This window comes from Dromiciops gliroides, chromosome 5, assembly GCF_019393635.1.
Source record: "Dromiciops gliroides isolate mDroGli1 chromosome 5, mDroGli1.pri, whole genome shotgun sequence".
NCBI classification, from domain to species: domain Eukaryota; kingdom Metazoa; phylum Chordata; class Mammalia; order Microbiotheria; family Microbiotheriidae; genus Dromiciops; species Dromiciops gliroides.
The window spans coordinates 122,368,477-122,395,727 of record NC_057865.1 but is presented as its reverse complement, the minus strand read 5'-3'; the positions used below and the strand labels follow the sequence as shown (position 1 = coordinate 122,395,727).

At 37.3% G+C, this 27,251-nt stretch overlaps 1 protein-coding gene and 1 pseudogene across 1 annotated transcript in view; one reads left to right on the top strand and one right to left on the bottom strand.

The window, feature by feature from the left end:
- Positions 1-18,662, bottom strand: part of POT1 (protection of telomeres 1) — a 124,422-nt gene extending 105,760 nt beyond the window's left edge. The window contains exons 1-4 of the mRNA XM_043969290.1: positions 18,527-18,662; positions 16,633-16,806; positions 5,824-5,896; positions 2,361-2,452 (exon numbers count right to left, since the gene is read on the bottom strand). Coding sequence (XP_043825225.1) covers positions 2,361-2,452; positions 5,824-5,896; positions 16,633-16,755 — 288 coding nt within the window. The 5' untranslated portion in view covers positions 16,756-16,806; positions 18,527-18,662. The remainder of the gene's footprint in view (positions 1-2,360; positions 2,453-5,823; positions 5,897-16,632; positions 16,807-18,526) is intronic.
- Positions 18,663-21,165: 2,503 nt separating this feature from the next.
- LOC122727619 lies at positions 21,166-21,464 on the top strand (annotated as a pseudogene).
- Positions 21,465-27,251: the final 5,787 nt, after the last annotated feature.

The window sequence follows — 27,251 nt, the reverse complement described above, 5'->3', positions numbered from 1 at the left end:
ATAAGAAAAGACATGAGGGGCAGCTAGGTGGCGCAGTGGATAAAGCACCAACCCTGGATTCAGGAGTACCTGAGTTCAAATCTGGCCTCAGACACTTGACACTTACTAGCTGTGTGACCCTGGGCAAGTCACTTAATCCCCATAGTCCCAGAAAAAAAAAAAAAAGAAAAGATATGAGAAGACACCTCCCCTGGCAGAGGCGGGGGTTCTAAGGATGTGGTATGCTGCATATCAGATTATTTAAATATGTTGATTAGTTTTGTTGAAAGGTTTCTTAACCTCCCCTTGATTCTTTGTTATGGAACTCATAGGCTCATAGTTCTAAAGATCATAGCTCTAAAGCGGGAAGGGACATCACAAGCCAGCTTGTCCAGTTCTCTCATCTTACATGTGAGGAAACTGATACTGCTAGCAAGTTTCAAAGGTGGGATTTGAACTCAGTTCCTGTGACTCCTTCCCCAGTATTCTTTTGTGGCACAGTGAATACATTGCTAGACCTAGAGCAGGGTTTCTTAAACTTTTTCCATTCACAGACCCTTTTTGCCTGAGAAATGTTTATGTGACCCCAGGTATATAGGTATACAAAATAGGGATACAAATCAAACATTTTTCGTGACCCCCGGTTGAAGAAGCTTTGGCCTACAGTGAAAAAGACCTGAGTTAAAAAAAAAAAAAAAAGACCTGAGTTCCAATTCCACTTCAGACATTTATTAAACACATGAATGATCTTGGGCAAGTTACTTGGCCTCTGTCTAATTCAGTTTCCTCATCTGGTAAAATGAGGATAAAAATAAAAGCATTCACCTCCCTGGGGTGTTGTGAAGATCAAATGAGATAGCATTTATAAAGTACTTAGCACAGTGCCTAGAGCAAAATGGGCATGAAATCAATCCTTTCTCCCTCTCTCTTTTTTCCTTCCTTTCCCTTCATCCTCTCTGCTTCCCTTCCTTCTCTCCTTCCTTCCTTTCTTTCTTCCCTCCCTTCCTTCCTTCCACTATACTAAAGGGATGAGGGATACACTGGAAAATGGAAGTGATATAAAAACAAAAGATATTAATAAAGTTCTTTTTTTAAAATAAACTTTTAAAATAAAGGAAAAAAGAAAAATACAGGGACTCATACAATTATAACAAACAACAAAACAATAAATCTCTAGCTTTGTAAAGAAAAAGAACAGACTGTTCAACACTCTTCTTTTTCCCACAGTGAGACACTAATCTTGGGATAAAGATTCAAAGCACTGGACATGATAAGCCTGATAGTTTATATGCACCCTCTATCTCTCAATATCAGTAAAATAGTAGAATAGACTATACCAAAATGTTTTGACTAGTAATGGCTGGGTAATTACCCTGTTTTTCTATTCCATCTGTCAACTGTATCACATGATTCCCAAAACACAGGATGAGATAGAATGTGGAAAATATGGTGATTACCTTAGACAATAAAACTCTAAACATCTGGAAGGAATATGTGACATCTTTAAGACATCTTTTAAAATATTAAAAACTGATAAAAGAAAAAATAGAAATAAAACTCAATTTTCTCCTATTAATACAGAATCTCTCTAATTCCCTGAAAGTATAGTCATTTTGCATGAGAAAGCTCCTTATCTAATATCTTTATTGTGATAAGCCTCAAACATGCTGCTGAACAAAATAAATCATCATAAATCTAACAACAAATCTACTTCTATACATTTCATCACACCTGAGTTGTTACACCACTCCTTCAGCAACCAAATTTTCTTCAAAATTGAAAAATAATTCATAGAGAATGGGGCAGTTTTCAAACTTTTTGGTCTCAAGAACCCCTATTATACTCTTAAAAACTGTCGGGGCGGCTAGGTGGCGCAGTGGATAGAGCACCAGCCCTGGAGTCAGGAGTACCTGAGTTCAAATCCGGCCTCAGACACTTAACACTTACTAGCTGTGTGACCCTGGGCAAGTCACTTAACCCCAATTGCCTCACTAAAAAAAAAAAAAAAACTGTTGAGGACCCCCCCCCAGGGGCTTTTGTTACTTTGAGTTATAACTATTGATATTTACCATATTAAAAAGTGGAATGTCTTAGTATTGTTATGAAAATAGTTTTGAGAGGCCATACTCAGAAAACCACTGGTAGTAGTGAGAAAGCAGTAGAGTCAGGAAGATGTGGATCCAAATACTCTACTCTACTACAGGGTGGCTTATATGACCCTGGTCAAATCACTGTCTCTCTCTCTCTCTCTCTCTCTCTCTCTCTCTCTCTCTCTCTCTCTCTCTCTCACTCACTCACACACACACACACACACACACACACAAAGTAAAACCCTATGGCTAAATGAAAGTATTTCTCAATAAAAAATAAAAATCCCTTACCCCTTGACGCACAATTTTTGCACACTGCTCAGCTAAATTTCCAAGGAATAATATATTGATTGTGTTAACTTCTGCACGAAATTTCTCTCTCTCTGTGAGGAAAACAGGATAAAAAATATATATATTCCCATAAAACATTTTTCACATGCAAGAAAAATGATAAAAAGCAAAATTATGCAAAATCTTATTTTATTGTTACATTGAAATGAAATTATGAACTGCAATTAAAATGTTTAGTTTACAATATTTAAAGCATTGCAACAATAGTACAGAATACTACTTATTATCATATAAAAATATTAAGTAACTTCTTACTAATCACTGAAGTTGAAATCCTCACAAATTTCAATTTAAATAATCTTTTACCTAATTTTTTAAGGAAGAAAAAACTAAATGCCATACCTTAATAACTCTTTTAGTATTTGCCTTCCTTCAAATTCTCTTCAATAGATATTTCATAAACTACAAGTTTCCTTTAAAGAAAATTATTGATCAATTTGGACTTCTACAATGGTTCACAACCCCAAAATACTTTTTTTTTATAGAATTGTAATCAAAATGTTCTTATATTTATTTATTCAATGTAGTTTTGTCTTTGCTTTTCATGCCTTGAATCAAAAATAAATATATCTTACCAAAATTTGTCGGTGTCAAAACCTGACATTACTAATGTAATAGAATCATTCTACTCTTTTGTTTCTACTTAATTTATAAAAGATAATTCTGTTTGTCTAAGGAAAAAGAAATGAAAATAGTTAACCTTAACAAAACTTTCACTAACAACTTTCAGAAGCCACAAGTAAATTGTTTTATATACATACACATTATATATACATGCATACACATATGTGTACATATCTATATATCTTTTGTACACACACATAAAAATTCAGCTACTTAAATATGATGCAAGCCATAGTTCACTTCAGGTGAAGTGACATTTCTTTTCTCTCCAATGTTTATCTATCCTCTTTCAAAACAGTTCAAAAGCAACTTCTTTTGAGAATCCTTCCCTGATAAACTATACCTGAATTGTAATCACTCACCTACTGACATTACTTAATATTTTGCTTGGACTACATTAGCTTATATTTATTGATACATCACTTTGTAAGTATTCAAACTCTAATTAGACTCTGATTATAATAGCTCTTTTAAATAGCACTTTAAGGTTTGTAACTCATCTTACATAAATTATCTTATTTAATTCTTAAACAACCCAGTGACCCAGATGCCATTATTTCCATTTTATAAACAAGGAGTCCTAAGCTGGGTAAGATTAAGTAACTCACCAAGGTGTGAATTATTTAGGTGCACTCAGGTGCACTGAAGTCCAGCATTCCATCCATTATGCCACTGAACTACCTGGTAATTCAGAAACAGGTTCTTTTCCTAATATGTTCTCCCACAGCATAAAGCATAGTGATTTGTTTCTATTAGATGCTCAATGAATATTTATTAAATGAATGAATGCTGTCTCTACTATGAGCTTAGATACTCTGAAGACCATAAATGTATCTTGGCAGCTGAGAGAGGAACATATTGAAATTGGGTGAAACTTGAGGATGAGAGAACAGTTAGAATTGCTATTGCAAGAGAACAGTGAGAAGTGATGGGAGACTAAAACAGGGTTGTAGCTATGTGAGTGAAGAGAAGCTGACAGAAAAGATATGTTGTGAAGGAAGAAATGACAAAATGTGGTATAAGTAAAAGTCACCACACCTAAGTCATACTCAGTTCATGGACAAAAAGAATGCCCATTCTAACACGCTTAACAAGAGGTCATCCATAGTTTGCCTGGAAACCTCTAAGGAGAACTGACTATTTTCCAAAGTAGTCCACTCCACTTTTGGACAGTTTTCCAATTGTTGGGACAATTTTGCTGACATCAAGGCCGAATATACATCCTCCTTTTAAACTTTTATCCCCTGATCCTACTTCTGCCCTGTGAAGCCAAACAGAACAAATCTAATCCCTCTTCCACAGAATAGCCCATGAAGTAACTGAGCACAGTAAGCTAGCCTGTTCTGAGTCTTCTGTATTATATATGTTAAACATCTTCAATTCCTTCAGTTGCAAAGGACATGATCATTATAACACGGACTCTAAGGGCGTGCACCATCTGAGTTATCCTTGCTTATCAAAATCTGGGGGGTTTTTTGTTTACTTTTGGAGGGTTATATTATTTGACCCTCACAACATCCACGTTAGTTAAATGATGTTATTACCTCAATTTTACTGAAAAAAGTTAAGCAACTCACTCAGGGCCACAGAGGACTGTCTTCCTAACTCCAGGGCTCTATCCATTGAACCACTTATACATAATAGGGATCTGAAATCTCAAGAACTATCCTCTTTTTCAGTTCTATAGTCTACATGGAAGTGTTCATTTTAGCTGATGTTTGTTAAGTTCAGAATATTTTTTTAATTTAAAATAAAGCTAAGTAAAATGAAATAGAAAACAGTGAAATTTAATCTTTTGTTAAGAACCTATGTTTATTAGCAGAAACACATAATTTACCACAGGCAAATAAATACCTGTACTTTTTGGATCAAATGACTTCAGAAACTTACAAAATAGTGTTATCAAAAAAACCAAACCCACAATCTGATGTCTTTCTCTTCTTTAAAAAAAAAAAAAGTTTTCTGCATTCCTTAACACAATATTTTAATATGGGTATTTCCTCACCAGGGAAAACCAATCAAACTTTTACTGAATGTACACTGAGGAAGAATATACTTCCTGCTCTTATGTGACTTACAGTAGTGTAGCTGGGGAGATAAGGCATGAGGATGTGAGCATGCACACACTCACAGAGAAACACATGCACACTCAAAGTTGACTAAAATTATAAAGAAGGAAAGAATATGAAGAATACAAATACATACAGGAAGACTCACACAAAGTGATACATATGCCATCAATTGTGGCAGTTTTGATAAACTATTTCAGAGAAATATACTTTTCTTCAGGTTTATTGGTTTTTCCACGTACTTGTTTATGTTTGCTGAGTGAAAATAACATTACCAATTTAAAAATACAAGGCAATATATGAGAAATGGAAATTTGTGATACAGTTAAGTGCTGTACAGGATTCAGAGGAGCAAGAAATCTTTTCAAGATATTGTGAATGGCCAGGAAAGTTAAGATAGGAAGTAGGAAGTAAGACAATCCTTGAAAAACAGGCTGGGTTTGGAAAGGAAAAGGGGAAGGAAGTCCAGGTAGAAAGAACAAAGTGAGCAAATAGAGTGCACAAAGTATGTTTAAGGTACAAATCACATGAATCTGACTGGAGCAAATGGTTTTGTGGGTTAGTAGGAAAAATGCTGAAAAGGTACTATGGGATCAGATTGTGTAGAGTACTAAACAAATGGATGAGGAACTATAATATAAGACTATAAAGCAAAGGTTCCCTTCAAAGTGGATGAACTCTAAGGTAAACTTGTTATTTATATTACATACCTTGTACCATTATCTTCAAAAAGGATGTTCCATCGCCAAGGTGAGTTAAAGAGTAGATTAGTGAAACTGTCCCCTGAAATTTAAAAAAAAAAAAAAGGGGGGGGGGGGAACCAATTAAACAATATTTGAAAGGCAGTGGCAAATTTGATTTCAATTACAACCAAGATCACCTTTGGGCAGAGCACTATGCTGAGTTCAGGAGTAATTCAGACGGAATAAAGGTCTTTACTCACACAAGGAATACTTATGCTCTGTATATGCTTTAGTACTCTAGTCACTTACCTTGTCATGACAATTCAATAAAGGCCAGGCTATAGGTATTCCTAAGACCTTTAGTTAAAAAAGGCACAATTACACATCATTCATATTGGTGTTTCTTTTCAGAGCTTTTAATAACTTATAAAGCCAGTATACTCAGGTTCATGCACTCTAAAGATAAGTTTCCCCCTTCAAACTCTCACTCAATTCAATTCAGCGATCATTAATTAAGGACCTTCTATGTATAACGTTTAGAGGTGGGGATACAAAGAAAAAAACAAAACTGTCCTTATTTTTAAAGAGTTACTACAGGGAAACAACATCCACACAAATAAATAACAACATATCTAAATATAAATATGATGTGACTGTGGAGGGGTGTGAGGGTACTAACAACAAGAAAGTTCAGGAAAGGATGCCTATAGAAGACGGTATTTCATCTGAGCCTTGCAGTAGGCAAGGGATTCCAAGAGCTGGAGGTGAAAATGAAAAGCATACCAGACATAGGTGGCAGATGGCCTACGCAAAGAGAGGAAGCCTGAGATGAAGTTTCTATACCGGGTTCAACACACAGTCCAGGTTAGCAGGAACGAAGAGTAAATGAATGACACCAAATGTGAAATCAGTTTGCAAAGAGAGATTGGAGCCAGATTATGAATGGCTTTTAGGAAGCCACTGAAGCTATTTAAGTAGGATGGCAATATAGTCAGACTCATGCTTTTGTATCAATTCAGCAAATCTGTAGCAGATAAACTGGAATGAGAAGACTAAAGCAAGGACACCAACTAAAAGCAATCTCAATAGTCAGTCCATCAATAAAAGCGCATTTAAGTGTTCACTATGTGCCAGGCACTGGGATAAGCTCTAGGGAGATGAAGAAAAGCAAAAAATATGATACTTGCTCTCAAAAGGCTTACATTCTAATGTGGGAAACAACATACAAATAAATTTACACACAAGATCTATGTAGTGTAAATTAAAAGTAATATAAGTCTGGCAAGAAGTGATGAGGTTGGAAAGGAGAACAGTTTATGACCAAACAAGAGATGGAGAATATTATGAATTGCAAAATGGATGATTTTGATTACATTAAATTAAAAAGGTTTTGTACAAACAGAAGCAATGCATCCAAAATTAGAAGCGATGCAGAAAGCTGGGAAACAATTTTTATGGCCAGTACTTCTGATAAAAGTCTCGTTTCTAAAATATATAGGGAACTAAATCAAATTTATATGAATCCAAGTCATTCCCCAATTGAGAAATAGTCAAAGGATATGAACAGGCAGTTTTCTGATGAAGAAATCAAAGCTATCTATTCCCATATGAAAAAATGCTCTAAATCACTACTGATTAGAGAGATGCAAATTAAAAACAACTCTGAGATACCACCGTCAGATTGGCTAATATGACAAAAAAGGAAAATAATAAATGTTGGAGAAGCTGTGGGAAAATTGGAACACTAATGCATTGTTGGTGGAGCAGTGATACCACTTTTGGGTCTTTTTCCCAAAGAGATCATAAAAAAATGAAAAGGACTCACATGTACAAAAATATTTATAGCTGCTCTTTTTGTGGTGGTAAGGAATTGGAAATTGAGGGGTTACCCATCAATTGGGGAATGGCTGAACAAGTTGTGGTATACGAATGTAATGGAATTCTATTGTGCTGTAAGAAACAATGAGCAGGAGGAGTGCAGAGAAACCTGGAAGGACCTGCCATGAACAGATGATGAGTGAGATGAGCAGAACCAGAAGAACATTGTACACAGTATCATCAACATTGTGTGTTGATCAACTGTGATGGACTAGATTCTTCTCACCAATTCAATGGTATAGGAGAGTTCCAGGGGACTCATGATGGAAGGGGATCTCCAAATCCAGAAAAAAAAAAGAACTGTGGAGTAGAGATGCTGATTGAACCATACTATTTCTTTTGTTTTTGGTGCTGTAATGAGGGCCTAAACTAGGGCAGCAAATATTCATAGAGAAGAGGCAGCTGGATGCTGGAGATCTGAGTTCAAACCTGAGTTCAAGCTTGGAATAGTTGCTAATATGCAACCCTGAGCAAGACTATCTACTTCAGTTTCCTCATTTGTCAAACAAGGATAATAATAACATCTCTATCACAGGGTTGTTGTGAGGATAAAATGAGTTTTTTTTAAACCTTTTTTTCAAACCTTAAATCACTAAGTAAATACTACATATAGAAGATAGATTTGAGAAATGTTTTAGAAGTACAATAGCCAACAATTGGCAAATGACTGGATATGGGGTATGAAGGAGAGTGAACAAAGATGACTCCAAAGTTGTGAACTCAGATAAAGGAAAGGAAGGTGATTTCCTCAAAAGAAATAAGGAAGTTATAAAGAATAGTAGAGTTTCTGGTAAAGAGAATGATTTATATTTTGTACAAGTTGAATTTGAAATACCTATGGCTGATTCAGGTAGACATGACAGAAGGCAGGTGGTAATAGAGGACTGAAACTAAGGAGAGATAAAATCATAGATTTAAAGCTACAGACCATACAGTCCAACTCCCTCATTTTACAGATAAGGAAACTAAGGCCAAGAGTTTAAGTGAATTTGAATTTCCCAAGGTCAGAAATGTGGCAAAGAACAGGGCTAAAATCTGAATTGAGGTCCTATAACTACAAATCTAGAGTCCTTTCCATTGAAAACCTTAAAGTGCAATATATCAGTTATTATTATTGTTGTTGTTGTTGTTGTTGTTATCATATTTATCTGTCATTTCCCCAACATACTATATAACTTCATGAGGGCAGGAGACTATCTTACGTGCTTTGTGTCTTACCCAAAATCTAGTAATAGTGTTATACACTCAATGACTGATTTAAAAATATTTGTTGAATTGAAATGACTAGAACTACATTATTTTTTTTAAATTAGCCTCCTTTTTTCTCATTATAGAAGGACTAAGAGAAACACATAATATAGTAAGTAGTGCATATACATGTATGTTTAATCTATTGTTTGAGGAACAGTAAGATGAACTAAAGGAGTCTAAGGAGATAGATGGAAATGCTAAAGGGAATTCTGGGTACTCTGTAAACTTAGAAAATGAGAATTTTTAACACATCTACCTATTTTAACTTTAAAACTTGTGCTTTTCTTTTTCTTGGTACATGAATGATGTATTTCTAGTATTAGTCACATACTTGTCAGCCAGGATTAGTCATTTTTTTACTAACAAACAGAAACAAAAGGAAGTCTTCCTAAAATATCAGGAAAGCATTAAAAAGATAAAAGTATGAAGAGGAGATGTATGTGTAGATGAGATTGCTTAAAAATGAAAATTATACAAGCATCCTTATGTTGAGTCAGAAAGCTCACTATGTTAGATACTGGAACACAACCTTACACTGTTTTTTTGGTTTTTTTTTGTTTTTAGTGAGGCAATGAGGGTTAACTGACTTGCCCAGGGTCACACAGCTAGTAAGTGTTAAGTGTCTGAGGCCGGATTTGAACTCAGGAACTCCTGATTCCAGGGCCGGTGCTCTATCCACTGCGCCATCTAGCTGCCCCACAACCTTACACTGTTAACTGTCAGCCAAAAGTTTCAAGATTTGAGGGAAGGAGATGGGAGAGCAGGAGCTGGTGATGGCCAATCATTTGTATGAATATTACAATTATGCCACTATTCATAAATGAAGAAGTGTCTATTTTAAAAGCCAATTTTGAACATATCGAAATGATTTTTCATTAAATACAGTCCTACTCAGATGAATCACTATGGCATTGAGTTAGTTGGTCCTAAGTTTTCAGAGGCTAAGCCAGGATTGAACAAGCTCTGGAAAATCCTACCAAACTACATAGAGGCTTCCAGCATGAGCCTGCTGATAGATTATATTTTCCTTGTATGAAGACATCTAGAAAAAGTTCAAAAAGACTCAGCCATTAAGTAGGCTGCAGAATGACTTTTTCACTAATACAAATGATGGGAAACAAACTACTACTTCATCAGGGGGTTGTGACCTACATAAATGGAGGAAAATAACCTATGTTTAAAAAACAATTTAACTTCAAAGTAATAAAATGTTCATTAAAAAGTTATTCTAAGGGCGGCTAGGTGGTGAAGTGGATTAAGCACCGGCCCTGGATTTAGGAGGACCTGAGTTCAAATCCAGCCTCAGACACTTGACACTTACTAGCTGTGTGACCCTGGGCAAGTCACTTAACTCCCATTGTCCCGCCAAAAAACCAAAAAAAACAAAAACAAAAAGTTATTCTAAAAAATAATTTTTGAAAAAGTAAAATTAGCTTTCTACTTTCTGAAACTTGATAACTTTGAAGCTGTGCTATTTTCCCTTTTAAAACTTCCCACAAGTTAAAAGTAAAACTTTTTTTTTTCATTTATGTAAAGCTATTTATGGAAAAGCCCAGAGTCAGGAAAACCGGAGTTCAAATTCAGCCTCATCACTTACTAGATGTGTGACCCTGGGCAAGTCACTTAATCCTATTTGTTTCAGTTTCCTCATCTGGAAAAATGAGCTGGAGAAAGAAATGGTAAATGATTCCTGTATCTTTGCCAAAAAAACCCCAAATGAAGTCATAAAGAATTAGACACAACTGAAACAACTAAACAACAACAAAGTTAATTATCTTGGAACTGACTCGAAATAAGACAATTATTGTTTGTCTCTACAAAAAGTATAATACTTTATTCAGTTAATGCAAATGTTTATTTCATTATAAATGCCAAATTCTTCATTCAGTAAACATTAATGTTAATCTTATTATAAATTCCATGGACCTTAGGTAGAGAAGAAATACAAAATGGTAAAAGAAAGCAAATTCACTATATGAATATTTCTAAAAGGCATTTATGACTTATGAAATTAAACTTAATTTTTAACAGTACACTCACATATTGTAGCTAAGATTTTGAAAATGAAATGAACTAATTATTAAGAATAAAAGAGGGGCAGCTAGATGGCGCAGTGGATAGAGCACCGGCCCTGGATTCAGGAGTACCTGAGTTCAAATCCGGCCTCAGACACTTAACACTTACTAGCTGTGTGGCCCTGGGCAAGTCACTTAACCCCAATTGCCCCGCAAAAAAAAAAAAAAAAAGAATAAAAGAGTAGCATATCTTTTTCATCTTTTTCCAAACTAGTATTTTACTAGAAGCCAAGAACATCACTAAATTATGTTCCTAATTAGCCACATCATCAAGGAACAATAGATTTGTGGATTTTTTTTGGTGAGGCAATTGGGGTTAAGTGACTTGCCCAGGGTCACACAGCTAGTAAGTTGGCAAGTAAGTGTCTTAGGCTGCATTTGAACTCAGGTCCTCCTGACTCCAGGGCCAGTGCACTATCCACTGCACCACTTAGCTGCCCCGATTTGTGGATTTTTAAAATAAATTAAAAAATAAACATGAGAACAATAGATGTTGACTAGGATTAAAAATATAAGACAGATTATGGTTTAACATCAAAGTTGCTAGGCTTGGTTTTTTATTTGCTTTGACAAGTATATCTTAATCTGAAACATATAGCATAATAATTCAGAAAGTACTATTAAATGTAAAGCAATATATTTTGAAAAACTAATTATCTCTTAATCAAATCTTTCACAGCAACATTATATTATAAATCTTTGCTGGGAAGTAGAGGTGAAACCAACACATTTCTTGTGAAAATTAAAGGTGTTATTGAAGAAAATATTAAAATATTCTACTGCATATGATCAACAATTACCACAACTAATTTTATGCCCAAATGAAAATGTTATAAAATTAAGTGGAGAAAAAGAATAACTGACTAAAACACAACAGGTATAGCTGTGAATTGGTTGAACCACTATGGAAAACAATTTGTAGTTATACTAATAAAATCACTAGCTCTGACTAAGCAATGTACATGTACTACTATGTCATATTGCAAGGAGATCAAAAACAGTATATTCACTACTGTGCATATATACTGAGGTCAAATATAGGGAAATAATTGTTTTGTAGTAGAGAACAACTGAAAGGGAGTTGGGTGCCTATAAAGTAGGGAATGTTTTGACAAAGTGTGACAGATGAACATATTAAAACATGATTATGCTATAAAAATGACAAATGTAAAGAATTCAGAGAAACTTGGGAAGAGTGGTATGAACATGGAGTAAAGCAAAACCAGGAAAAAAAATTCACAGAATGACCACAATAATGTAAAGGAAAAAAACAGTATCAATCTATCTTCCTATTGCTAATACCTGATTTTTTTTAAGGTGACATACATAATAACAAAAGATCACGATGTTCGCTCCAAAAAACATTCAAATAAGGTCATAGGGAAATGCCCAGAGCAGCAAAACTCACAGAAGAATGTGCTGAAATCATCTTCTAACCAAGAATGGCTTGGAAGGTCAGAAGGAGGGAGGTGGTGTGTTGATACAGGAGTCAGGCCCAACCCCAAAGTCACCCTGACACAGATCCAGTCTCAGGAAGTCCTCACCAGAGAAGGAGACCCCCAGAGCCTCTGAATCAGCTGAAGCACCAGTGTTGTCTGGAACTAAGCTCACAGTCTGGTGAATGGGCTGAGCCCTGGGCAGGGGGGAGACTACAGGGGTCTATGCTGGTGCTAAGGCAGAACTTGGATTCTACACCCCTATTGAGAACCAGCTGGTAGGCTCGAGTAGAAGTGGCCCAGGTGGGGGAGGGGGACAGGCTGGTCGGAGCTAACAACCACAACACACAAAGCTGGTTGATTAGCAAGTTGGTCTGGGGTCATCTAAGACCAAGAAACAGGCCAGGGAGGGAAGAAGCTGATTCTCCTTAAATCATACCACCTGGGACTTCTTAAGCTTGGGCTACTACAGCCTGGAAACAGTGCCCCACTTTAAGGAGCTAAAAGTCTAGTAAAAGAAAGGCAAGATGAGCACACGGAGAAAGGTGAGGACCATAGAAAGTTTTTTCAGTAACAAGGAAGACCAAGAGGCACCCTCACAGGAAGATGTCAACATCAGGGCCCCTATATCTAAAGCTTCCAAGAAAAATACAAATTGGTCTCAGGCCATAGAGGTGCTCATAAAGGACTTCGAAGATAAAGTTAGAGAGGTAGAGGAAAAAATGGAAAGAGAAATGAGGGTGATGCAGGAAAGACATGAGAAAAAAGTCAAGAGCTTGAAAAGTCAAATGGAAAAGGAGGTACAAAAGCTCTCTGATGAAAATAATTGCCTAAGAATTAGGATTGAACAAATGGAAACCAGTGACTTTATGAGAAACCAAGACACAATAAAGCAAATCCAAATGAAGAAAAAAATAGAGGGCAATGTGAAATATCTTCTGGGAAAAATTGCCGACCTGGAAAATAGGTCCAGGAGAGATAATTTGAAAATTATGGGTCTACCTGAAAACCATGATCAAGGAAAGAGCTTAGACACCATCTTCCAAGATATTCTCAGGGAAAATTGCCCTGAAATTCTAGAAGAAGAAGCTAAAATAGAAATTGAAAGAATCCACTGATCACTCCCAGAAAGAGATCCCAAAAAGAAAACTCCTAGGAATATTATAGCCAAATTCCAGAGCTCTCAGGTCAAGAAGAAAATATTGCAAGCTGCCAAAAAGAAAGAATTCAAGTACTGTGGAGCCCCAGTCAGGATAGCACGAGATGTAGCAGCTTCTACATTAAAGGACCAGAGGGCATGGAATATGATATTCCAAAGGGCAAAGGAAATGGGATTACAACCAAGAATCACCTACCCAGTAAAACTCACCATTATCTTTCAGCGGAAAAAATGGGACTTTAATGAAAAAGAAGACTTTCAGATATTTGTGATGAAAAGACCTGAATGACAAATTTGACTTTCAAATACAAGACCCTAGAGAACCATAAAAAAAATTGGAGCTGGGGGACATACCTGGGGTCATACAGTGGGCGACTGTCTTGTGTCTGAGGCTGGGTTTTGGCTGGGATGCCCATGGGTATGGGGGTAATGATTTGTCCACTGTGTCACTTAGCTAGATGATAACATCTTTAGGGTTAAATTGAGGGGTGAAAGGAATTCACTGGAGGAAGGGGAAGGGCAGAAGTGAAATCCTACATGAAAGTAACAGGAAAAGGCTTATGGAGTGGGGGAAGGGATGGGAGAGGAGCAAGGCAGTAAATTAATTTTACACTCATCAGAAAAGGCTCAAAGATCTTATATTCATCAGAGCTGCCTCAAGGAGGGACTAACAGACACACCCAACTGGGTAGAGTAATCTATTTAATCTGGGCAGTAAATGAGCCTAACACTCATCAAAATTGGCTCAAGACCTTAATCTCATTAGAATTGGCTCAAGGAGGGAATAATGGACACACTCAATTGGGTGGAGTAATCTCTCTAACCCAGCAGGAAAATAGGAGGGGAAAGGGATAAAAAGAGAGGGGCAAAAGAAGAAAGGGCAGAGTTGGGGGAGGGGACAGACAGAAGCAAATCCCTTTTGCAGAGTGATAGGATGAAAGAAGATGGATAATAGAATAAATATCATGGGGAAGGGAACAGGATGGAAGGGAAACAGTTAACAATAGTAATCATGAAAAAGAGAAAAGGGAGAAAAATTATACAAAAAATATTTATAGCAACTCTTGGTGGAGGCTAAGAATTGAGAATCAAGGGAATGTCCATCAATTGAGGAATGATGGAAAAAGCTGTGTTATATGATTGTAGTGGAATGGACTTGTGCTACAGGAAATGACAAGCAGGATGATCCCCGAAAAACCTGGAAAGACTAATGAACATCCATGTATATAGTGAAGTGAGCAGAGCTGAGAGGACACTGTGTGTAGTGACAGCAGTATTGTTCAAGGAGCAATTGTGAATGACTTAACTACTCTCAGCAATGCAACGATCCATGACAATCCCAAGGAACTAATGAGGAAGCTTACTATGCACCCCTATAGAAAGAACTGATAAAAAGAACACTTGTGGATTGTACATATATAACCTGATTGTGATCTTGTGGAGGGGGGAGGAAAGGGAGGGAGAAAAGTTTGGAACTCTAAATCTTATGAAAATGAATGTTGAAAACTACCCTTACATATAAATGGAAAATAAAATAAATACATGAACTGCCAAAAAAAAAAGATCACAATATCTATAGACCTGGTTCAAAATATGAAGAGGTCAATGATGTTAAATATCCTCGGGTTTTACAAAAGACAGGCATTAATAACAAATGTCTAACAAGGTTAGGAGTTGAAGAATAATAAGAAAAAAAAGTTGCAAAGATTCAAACAGCAAAGTGTGTTGTCAAATGACTATTAAGATGATATAAACCCTCAGATTCTTTCAGCCCTTTGTCCAAGTGGAACATCCAATGAGATACATTAAAATTTTGCCAAATGTAATTAAACAATGTACAAATATTTTCAAAAACTTTCAAGTTATATGTGTACAAATCTAAAGCAAAGCTCTCTGGGGAAGTTCAGACAGTCCTTCCCAGGCTTCTCAGCTCCCTTTTGTATGCTGTCTTCCTCCTTTAGTAAGTCAATAAGCATTTATTAAACATCTGTTATGTGCCAGGCACTGTACTAAGCAATGAGGATACAAAGAAAGGCAAGGAGCCCTCAAGGAGCTCACAACCTAAAGGGGTAAACAACAAGCACACAAATACATATAAACAAACTATATGCAGGATAAATAGGAAATAACAGAGAAAAGACAAAAGGATTAAGTGGGATTGAGAAAAGCTTCCAGTAGATGTGGGATTTTGCCTGAAATGTAAAGGAAGCCAGGGTTAACTTGGAAGAAGAGTTGAAGAGGGAGAGCATTCTAGGAAGGGGGGCAGCAAAAGAAAATGCCCAGAGCCAAGAGACAGAATGCCTTGTTCAGGGAACAGCAAGGAGTCCAATACCACTGGATTGAAGAATGTGTGCTGTGGGAAAGGAAGGAGGTTTGAAAGAGTAAGAAGACTAGAAAGGTTGTAGAACAGGATTGGTTATGAAGGGCTCAGAATGTCAACCAGAGGATTTTGTATCAGATCCTTGGAGGTATTAGGATCAAAGACAGCAGATGTTGGAAAGTGATCCAAGGCTGAGGCTTGGCAAGGTGCCAGTATAAAATTGAACTAGCTTACCAAAGGGTCAAGATGGAGAAAAAAAGCAGAAGGGATAGTTCAGAAGTAAGGATAGCCTGGGAGAATATGGAAGGGTCTATGGTTGAATGTCACAGTATGAACAAAGAGTAGTTTTTGGTAAGGGAAGGGAAAGGGAAAGGCAGAAAAACAATGGATTTGGGTTAGATTAAGGGATTTCAGAATAAGAATATTTCTCCTGATGGGCATGGGCGGTCAGCTTTTCTTTTTGCTTTTTTATTTGTATCTCTTATGTCTGGAACATAGTAAATGTTTAATTCTAGTTGTTTTTCTGTCTGAATTTACCAACCCCACTTTGAACAGGAAAAGCAAAATAATCAAAAAATTGCAAATAGAAAACCTGTGGGACCCTTGAATATTAAATATCATCTTTTCTTCAAAAAATCCCACCCAACATTATACACATCATATATATTAGCATGCTTTTTTAAGGAAAATAAATTTTGAATTATTAAAATTCCTTACCTGAATAAATTTGTTAGTATAATCACAACCAAGTTGTAGAGATCTGAAATTCACTTTTTCTAAGTAGCTTGGCAATTGAACTTCAGGCACTCCATTGACTTCCTTTACTAGGTGAACTGGCATATTTGCATATAAAACCAATTCCAATTAGGTTACTTGATTGATAGTTTTCTTCTGGGGGCATAAAAATTACCATATGACTGAAGTAAATTGCCATCCCTCCCAAATTTCGTGCTACAAACTGGGATTCTAAGACTGATTTTCCTGTTTAGTTTGCTCAGTCCCATTTCCTTTACAATCACATATATTGTTTAGTATACTGTGACATAAATTTTTCATTTTTTTTCTAAAGAGACAGGCTATAACAAGAATGATAACAAGCTTTTTTATAATAACATTTTTCATATACAGCTTTTGAGGTTAACAAGGGTTTTACATAAACTCATTTGAAACTCAAAACACAGAAAGGCAGGTTGAGTTTCACTTTACAGAGAAGGAAACTAAAGTTCTAAAAGGTTAAATCATTTACACATCTACAGTTACAGGGACAGTAAGTGCCAGAGGCAAGAATTTAAATCAGATCTCCCCCCATTCAGTACTAAACACTACTACCCACTGTCTCCTCCACCACACTCAACTGCACATAATAGGTAGTCAATAAATTTCCAGACTCCAACTGTAGATCTGGAACATACTTTAGAGATCATCTCCTCAAACACTTCCATTTTATATATGAGAAAAAAAATGAAAACGAGAGAGTATAAGTGGCTTGCCAAAGCTAAACTAGAACAGGGATTGGAACTTAGTTCTTCTGGACCCCAGTTCCTAATGCTTCCAACTACATCATAAATAAGTGTTATATAAAAGTTATTAGTGGCTAGTAGTAGCAGCAAAACAGGAGATAATGATATCACCTACATGCCCAGAATTGTTGCTAGGATAAAAGGAGATAGGAGAGATATCTAATTTTGCTATAGTGCCTCCATCCCTTATTACCTGTACGACCTTGGAGAAGTCATTTAACCAGCCTATAGGTCTGTAAAGCAGGAGATGGAGGTAGGCCGGAAGGCCTCTGGGACCCCTTACAGCTCTAAATAGGATCCCAAATATAAAATCCTGTTTGGCTTTTAAAGTCCTTCATAAGCTGACCCTTCCTGTCTTCTTGTCCTTTACTCTGCTACAAGTACTCAGTGGATCCGGTGACACTGACTGCTTTGGGGTCCCGCCTGCCTCCCCCAAAAGGCACTCCAAGCATTTTCACTGGCTGTCGCCCAAGTCTGAACCTGTTCTCTTCCTCATCTCCTGACTTCTTTTAAGTCCCGCCTTCTGCAAGAAGGTCCTTCCCAATCTTAGTGCCTTCCGCCTGAGACTGCCCCCACACCCAATTTCATCCTTTCTACAGCTTGTTTATACGCGGTTATTTGCATGTTTCCACAATTAGACTCTGAACTTGTAATGGAGTCTTTTTCCCCCTTTCCTTGGGTCCTCCGCTCCTAATACACTTCCTGGCACATAGCAAGGGCTTAATAAACGCCAGCTGACCAAAAAAAAAAAAAAAATCTAAGAAAGACGCTATGATTTAGCTGCCTGGCCCTGGGTCATTCAGCTTTGCTCCAAGCCTTCATTCTGCTCATTTGTAAAGTGGGTATTGACAACAACTCCACCAAACCCAGGGAGGAAGGCGCTTTATAAAACATCAATCTCCGCTCAAATGTGCGATTATTATGAAAGACAGACAGTCACAATGCGGGGGTTAGATGAGATGCTCCTCATAACAATTGTAACGGATAACTTCCGCAAGCTAAATCAGAGCCAGAACTATCAAGATGCAATGGTAACGCTTTTAGAGGATTACTCGCCCACCTCAACTCTCCCTAACTAGTCCCCGACTCACTTCTCTTCCTCCCTCCAGAGTCCCACGTCCAACCCGCCTGGGCCCTGAAGCTGCAGAAGAGCTGCCAAAGCCTCCAGGTGGGAAAGCCAATTCACCAGCACCGCGGCCCACAAGAAACCGGAAGTGAAGGGGTCGCCACATTACGTCGGTAAATTAGTTCTGCTCATGCGCCTGATCCTGCGCTTGCGCACTGATAGCCATGAGGCTACTTCCTGGTTCTCTCTTTCGGGCAAGTCCTCGCTCTGGGAAATTTTCCTTGCACTGTTGTTGCCGGTACTTTGATGTGAAGCTAGGTACCCTTAAAGAGGATTAGTTCCCTGTCGGACGTCCCTCCACTGAGCGTTTCAGCTTTAGGGATCATAGGGCTAGAGGAAGCCTTAGAAGTCATCTGCTCCATCCCACTCCCCTATTTTTACAGAGAAGTAAACAAGCTCAGAAGGTAGTCTACCTCATTCCACACCCCTTATTTTGCAGATAACCGAGGCCCAGAAGGGATAAGTGAGGTCAACTGTTCCCCCCACACCCTTTTGTTGTTGTTGTTCAGTCGTTTTCAGTTGTGTCCGACTCTTAGAGACCCTGGATTCGAGGTTTTCTAAGCAAAGTAATGGTTTGCCTTTACCTTCTCCAGCTCATTTTGCAGATAATGAAACTGAGGGAGACAAGGTTAAGTGACTTGCCCAGGGCCACACAGCTAGTAAGTGTCTGGGGCCATATTTTAACTCAGGTTTTGGTGACTTCCAGACCCTCTGCTTTATCCACTGCACCACCTAGCAGCCTTTTACCCTTTATTATACGGGATGAGCAAATTGAGGCCCAGAGAGCTTAAGTGACTTTCTACAGAGCACATAGAAATTGGGTAAATTTAATGAATGCTTTCTAATTAACTGATGGATTGACTGCATGGGCATCCCACACACTACCTACCTTTTTTATTCTCCTATTTGAAGTTTCACATTTCCAAAGTATATGATGCCTCTGGATGGTACAAGTAGAGAGATGGGTTTGGGAGTCAGAAAGACCTAGGCTAAATCCTGCCTCAGAAATTTAGTGGCAGTGTGACCTTAGATTAGTCACTTAATCTTGTCTGCCTCAGTTTCCTCATCTCTAAAATGGGAATAATATAATACTTCCCAGGGTTGTCATCTGGCTCAAATGAGATGACAGTAAAGTACTTCACAAACTTTAAAGGCTACAGATATTCTAATAACAAAGCTATGATTGTTTGTTTTTTTGGGTTTTTTTGTAGGACAATGAGGGTTAAGTGACATGCCCAAGGTCACACAGCTAGTAAGTGTCAAGTATCTGAGGCCGGATTTGAACTCAGGTCCTCCTGAATCCAAAGCCAGTGCTTTATCCACTGCGCCACCTAGCCGCCCCCTATGATTGTTAATATTCAAACCGGGCCTCAGACACTTAACACTTACTAGCAGTGTGACCCTGGGCAAGTCACTTAACCCCAGTTGCCTCACTAAAAAAAAAAATAATAATAATTTATTGAATCTGACCAGGTGGGTTGGTATGACAAGTAACTGCTTTATATTGTTCTCTGTTTATGTGTGTGTAGAATTATGGTCAGAGTTGGCAAGGACTCTAATCTAGCCTTGGAAATCATCTAGCCTTGCTTGCCAGTAATTGGATCTGTAGATGAGGAATCTGAGGCCCAGTAACTTTGACTAAAATCACTTGACTGCTGTCCACTACACCAAAAAGTAATTTTGAAAGACATGCTATGACAGAAAACTGATAGAAACACATATGAAAAGAACATGAAACCCAATGAAAAATGTGGATTTTGTTTGTAATAACAGAACCAATGGACATTGAATATTCAGTAACTTGTTTACATATCTTAAAGCTTCCCTTTCTATGTTGTTCAGTCATTCCATTTTGTAACCCATTTTGGATGTTCTTGGCAAAGATCTTTGGAATGGTAAGCCATTTCCTTTTGCACCTCATTTTACAGATGAGGAAACTGAGGCAAACAGGATTAAGGGACTTGCACAGGATCACACAGCTAGTGTCTGAGGCTGGATTTGAACTCAGGTCTTCCTGACTCCAAGCCATTGCACCACCTAGCTGCCCTATAGAATTCATCAAAATCCTATTAGGGTAGCTAAGGTATTAGTATTCCTGGTCTATAGCTTAGAAAACTGAATTTCAGAGGGATTAAATGGCTCACCCACTCTCACACACTAAGTATTGGAGTAGGAATTTTAGTATTCTCACCCAAATTCCAGCTTTTTTACTTCAGCTCCTTTTCTAATAATGTTGAATCTCGTTAATCAGGTGTTTTTTGTGAAAAATTCCTTTTCTATTTAAGCAAGATGATACTAAAAATCATCTTTCTAATTAATCTTCCAAAGGCGTTCGCAAAGAGCTGCTTGAGCTTTTCCTTTTTTTTCCCCCTTTTTCGGGGTAATGGGTGTTAAGTGACTTGCCCAGGGTCACACAGCCAGTAAGTGTCTGAGGCTGGATTTGAACTCAGGAACTCCTGAATCCACCAGGGCTGGTGCTTTATCCACTGCACCACCTAGCCACCCCCAGTTTGAGCTTTTCAAGAATTGCACATATGGTCTCGGTTCCCAGGGACTGACACTCCTCTCTAGCCTCTGCGCTGTCTGTCCCGGACTGGGATCGCCATGGCTTCCCTCTCGTGTTGTGGGCCGAAGCTGGCAGCCTTCGGCATAGTCCTCAGCGCCTGGGGGGTGATCATGTTGGTCCTTCTTGGATTTTTCTTCAACGTCCATTTTGCTGGGCTAATTGAAGATGTACCTTTTACTGAAAGTGATTTTACTAAGAATGGTTCTCAGAAAAATATGAACTTTATGAACAAATGAGCTACAACTGCTTCATTGCTGCTGGCCTCTACCTTCTCCTGCGACGCTTCTCATTCTGCCAAGTACGGCTCAACAAACGCAAAGAATACATGGTCCGTTAGGACACCCCCAAGGATTTCGGGGTCCCCCTTGCCCCATGTCTCGTATTTAAATTCCCTTCTCCCAACCTTCCCCTTCCTTCTTGGAGTTCTTCCTTTTCTTTCACTTTAGGAGCTGAGGGTGTTGTTGGTTGCCTCCTGGGGAGTGGGTCGGGGTGGGGGGTGGGGGTGGGGAAGAGGAGGGCCCCAGTTGGGCATTTTGGGGGGCGGTTTATCCTAGCTGTGTGGGAGTGGCTCTCCCTTTCCGGTCCTATTCCCGCGGCTATCTCCACTAGTAAAAATAAAGTAATGGTGTTCAAAAAAAAAAAAAGAATTGCATATATTTTGAGAGGAGTAAAGAAGGATTGGGTGGCATCTTTAACATTCAAGAATAGCCAGTTTTCCTTGCCCTGTGCCCTGCCAAAGGAGTGAGCCCAAGGCTGGAGATCCTGACTGGAGAGAGTAATTTTTGCCCTAAGCCAATAAGCTACTTGAATGATTAAAAAAGAATGCTGGGCCTATTGGGACTAAAAGGGAATAGGAGGTGTATAAAATCCCATATGGGATATAGCAAATCCTTAGGAACGATTTAAAATCCATAACTAAGTGAAGGAATGGACTGATGAGAGAGCCAAGGAAGAAACACCAGAAAACTCTTTTTGTTGTTATTGAAAGGGATGGCTAGTAATTAGCTTAAATTGAATTATAAAATTAATGGCTGAGAAAATATGATCTTATTAAAAATATAATAAATCCTTAACAATAATTTCTTAAATCTCCTTTATAAATCAATTACAATGGACTTATTAATGAACAGTTGTATGGATTGAAAACTAGCTGATACATCAAGGAGACTATGAAGTATGGTTTTATATGAATTTGGAAGGAATGTTTTCCAGATTGGTAATAAGATACATTTACTTCCTTTACTATCAATTTGAAAGAATACATGAACTTTTCATCATTTTTAAAGACCAGAATTATGGACAGCATTCAGCACAAGGATTGTAAAGCCTCTACTGATAACCTGTCCTACATATATTCTCTGATTTAGCTGATAGACAAATAGGCAACAAAAGCAGTTGGTATAGTGGACAGATCCCTAAACTGGGACTGGAGTTCATAATCAGAGTTCTCTTAATTCATCTAGCTATACTATTTGTGACACATTAAGCAAGTTATGTAATCTCTCTGGGCTATAGTTTCTCTATACAATAAAGGAATTGAATTAGATGACCAAAGTTTCCTTACATCGCTAGATCTATGATCCCAGTAGACTATGTCCAAGTGTATCCAAAGGGGAAAAAATGATTGTAATATTTATGTATATGTCAATGCTATATCTTTAGTATTAATGAATAAATGAATTGAATGAAAAAATGTTTATTGTTTACTATATTATAAGCAGGGATACCAGGCAGCACAGTGGATAGAGGGCCCAGCCTCAAATCAGGAAGACTTACTAAATTCAGATATGAGCTCAGACACCAGCTGTGTGACCCTGGGCAAGTCATTTAACCTTATTGCCCTTAGGTTTCTCATCTGTGAAATGAGCTGGAGAAGGAAATGGCAAACACAACAATATACTATATACTGGGGGCAGAAATATAAAAGGCAAATAGGCTTTGCCCTTATTAAATTTGCATTTTAATAAGAAATATCACAGTCAAGGGAGCTTAGTAGCCTAGGAGGCTTTTGAGTTTGGGAAGTCAAGAAGATGTTAAATGGAGGCATCAGGGAGTTGATTGACGCATCCCTTCCAAAAATAATACCAATATCGATTATTGTGCATATGATGTAATTCTCTATAAAAGAAAACCTGTGTAGTCAAAACTATGAGATCTTTTACTCTTATAGCAGAGTTTTAAAGTATATTAACTGTTGGCATGAACTTAGAGATTTTAAATGCCTGGCTTGCAGGAACCACATATCAAATTTTGTTTGTGTTGCTCTCAATTCATTGCACAAGGACACTAAATAAATGTTTGAATAAATGACGAGTTTTGTGTTATAGTTTATAGAGTTTTGTGTGTTTGAGGCTTGCTTTTCATTGTTGTGCTATAAATTAGCTCATGAGCATCACTAGGTAGGAAATCAATGTGACAAGTACCAGTGCAATCTCTTAGGAACAAATTATAAAACTTTATGGAAAATATATTTAAAACACAGAAAATCCCACCAACTCCAGCAGCTTAGGAACAGCAGTTAGAGGTATACATGAGTTTGTATCCATATTCTGTTCCCCAGTTTGAGTGTTAGGTTTGCTGAGGACCAAAGATAATGTTATTTGCCTTCCCTGTGATTCTGGCTTTGGCTTCTTTCATCAATAAGTACACCTCCACAGTCATAGCTTCCTCAACCATAGCAATTTCCTGAGTGAGCTGAAATCTTTGTAAACAGCTTTTTTTATTTGAAAGCAATTCCTCAAGTGGCTATTCTTAAACTTGATTTCATGCTGGAGCTTGAGGTATTCTGCTTTTATGAAGTTCTGTGTTATTTAACCTTCCTGTTTAATATTATGCTAGGAAGTATAGTGGAATCAACAGAAATATGTCATTCCCTACTCACAAGAAAATTACAATCTGGATCAGAATACAAGTAAAAACACAAAACAATTTGAGAATGATAATAGCATGCGTATAAGACATTAATGTTTTTACAAAGCTCTTTATACGTCCTCTCCTTTACACTCGTTCCTCTCACAACAACCTTCTGAGGTAGAGGCTATTATTGCCTTCAATTTATACATGAGGGAACCGAGGCTTAGAGAGTAAGTGATTTACAGAAAGTCACACAGCTAGTAAGTGTCTGATGCAGGATTTGAACTGAGGTCTTCCCAACTCCAGTGCTTCACCAATATCTGATTTAATATTACCCAACCTGGGTTTAAAATCACCCAACTTCCTGCTTCGATAAATTACTAAATGTGAAATGTACATTAAGTTTAATAGCATTTAGGGAAAGGCAGACACCAATACATACAATATGAATTTACATTCTTGCTATACTTTAATAAAGCAATTCAAATTACTTAACACTTCCTTTTTATAAAGTATCATTAGGTATTATATGGGACAAATACCCTTTTCTTTTAAACACTGAAAAACAGAAGTATAGAAAATTATATTTTACTCTTTAGCTTACTTGGCTAAAGAAGCCATAGTCACAATTCAGTCACTTTATAAACAAGTTAACTTGATCACAGACTGCCAAGCTGTCACAAGGGAGAGTGGGCAAGACTATAGTTGGATCAGTGCAAAGCTGTCACCATTGATGGAAAAAAGAACTCAGCCTCATGCTATTTAACATTTTTATCAATGCCTTGAGTGAAGGAATAGATGACATGCTTATCAAATTTGTAGATGACACAAAGCTGGCAAGAATAGCTAACACATTGGATGACAGTGTCAGTATTCAGAAATGACAGACTAGAATGTTGGGCCAAAGAGAATAAAATGAAACTTAATGCAGAAAAATGTAAAATCTTAGACATGTTCAGAATTCAACTTCATAAGTTCAAATGAGGGAAGCACAGTTAGCAAGCAATTTATCAGAAAAAAAATTGATATGGGTGTGTTGTGTGGACTATAAGGTCTATATAACAATTGGAATATGGCCACCATAAAAGTTAATGCATTTAATTTTAGTGCAATTATTCTACATTAAGAAAGGCATACTGTCTAGGACCAAGAAGCTAACTTAGGGAGCCCTCATACTCTGCTCTAGTCAGTTCATTTCTGAAATACTTTCTTCAGTTTGGGTGCCACGTTTTTTGTTTGTTGGTTTTTTTGTTTTCAGAACATCAGGCTTGAAGAAGAAAGTAAGCAAGATGATGAAGGATCTCAAAATCATGCCTTTTGTAGATTGACTGAAAAAACCTGAGGAGGTTAACCTGGAGATGAAAAGACTTGGGGGAACCAAAAGCTGTCTTCAATTATTTGAAGGTCTCTTGGGGTACATTAGATTAGGCTTGTTCTTGGTCCCAGAGAGCAGAGCTGGAAACGATAGATGACAGTAACAAAAAGACAAATTTACGCTTGATGTAAAGAAATACCTCCTAATAGTAGATACATCCACACACAGAATATATTTCTCTCTTCCTTTATGTCTTCAAGCAAAGGCTGGGTGACAATTTTTTTTTGGAAAAAACCTGGAGGAGATTCTTGTTCAAGTATTGGTTGGACTTGTCCCCTGAAATTTCTCCTAGTTTGAGGATTCTGTGATTCTAAATACAAAAAAAAACCCAAAACATTCTATAGATGAAGGGTCAATAATGCTGTCTTCATCTAGAGAGGAAAATACACTTTCTCATTGTATGAAAAAGTCCTTTTCTGATAGAATTCATTTTTTAAGGTTGTTTCTGCCTCAAACCTCCCACAACACACAACTTTTTGTCTCTCCTGACAGTTTACTGTCTACAACACAGACAAAATCATACTACAATTTTAGACATCCAGTTATCCTAAGGGAAAGTTATATTTTTATATCCTCAAATCACTTTTTTCTATCTGTGTATGCTTTCAAGAACCTGTAAGGCCCTTGAGGACAGGCACTATTACATTTTTGTCTTGATGTTTCCAGCCTTGCATGTAGTGGGTGCTTGATAAATCTTAGCTTGGATTGGAATTATTTTAGCATATATTTAGAAACAGTAGTTATGAAAAAGTAAAAATAGTGCATGCCATCAGTTTTAACTACTAAGTCAGGGATCGATGCAAAGTCTTTAAATCCACATTCTATGCTTACAAGGCATTTCTTCTGTATTATAAACAACCAGTGCGAGCACAGAATATATAAATCATGAACTGTCCATGGGCAACCCTTGTTTTACATAATTTATGTTATCAATGTAGGCTCTCTTCCACTTTCAAGCAAGTGTTAGAATCATAGAACATTAGAGCAAGTGCCTTAGAGATTATATGATTCAGCTCCCTCTTTTTATAGATGAACAAGCCAAGGTCTAAAGAATGATTTTTTCCCAACATTGCACAACTAGTTAATGGCCTACTTGGAATTTGAGTCTTGACTCTCGGCCAGTTTTCATTCCATACAACCAACTAATTTGTTTTAAGTGTCTCAACAAAACCTTCCTGGCTTCCAATAGACTTCCTTAAGAAGCATTGTCATTGAGTGTAGAAGTTCTTCTACTCTGATGGGCTTCAGAGGACACAGAGATGGGGATTTAGGAATAAAAGACCTAACTTCAAGTTCTTTGCCCTAGTCTAGCTGGGAGTCAGTCAGTCAGCAAACAAACCTTTGTTAAACACCATATACCCAGCATTGAGATAATAACTAGGGATACAATGCTTTTTTGCATCTTTTTGTATCCCTAGCAGTTTAGCAAAGTGCCTAGCACATAGTAGGTGCTTAAGAAATGATACCTGCTTGCTTGATTAAAGAAATAAAATTTCTATTTGGAAAAAAAAAGAAGTCACTTACTTTTCCTACCTTCCCTTGAGAAAATAGTACTGCCCCCACCAGCCACCATCATCCTCAAATATGTAAATAATTTTGCACTTGCATTTGAGAATAATATTGTGCCATTTGTCTTGAATGCATAGAAATTGTAGTGAACTGATATATATGTAATGAACTGATTGCATTTTTAAATAGCCTATTTCATAGTTTTAAGAAGTTATTTTGGAATGGTAAAGGCCACAGAACAGTGTTTGAACATTTTAGATTAGACATTTTATTCTCTGCTCTAACAAAAGTAATAACCCCAAATGTACATATTTTCTAATAAATTTTTGTAGGGCAGAGCAAAAAGGAGCTCCATGAGGAAAAGAGGAATTTGCCCCATTTAAAAAA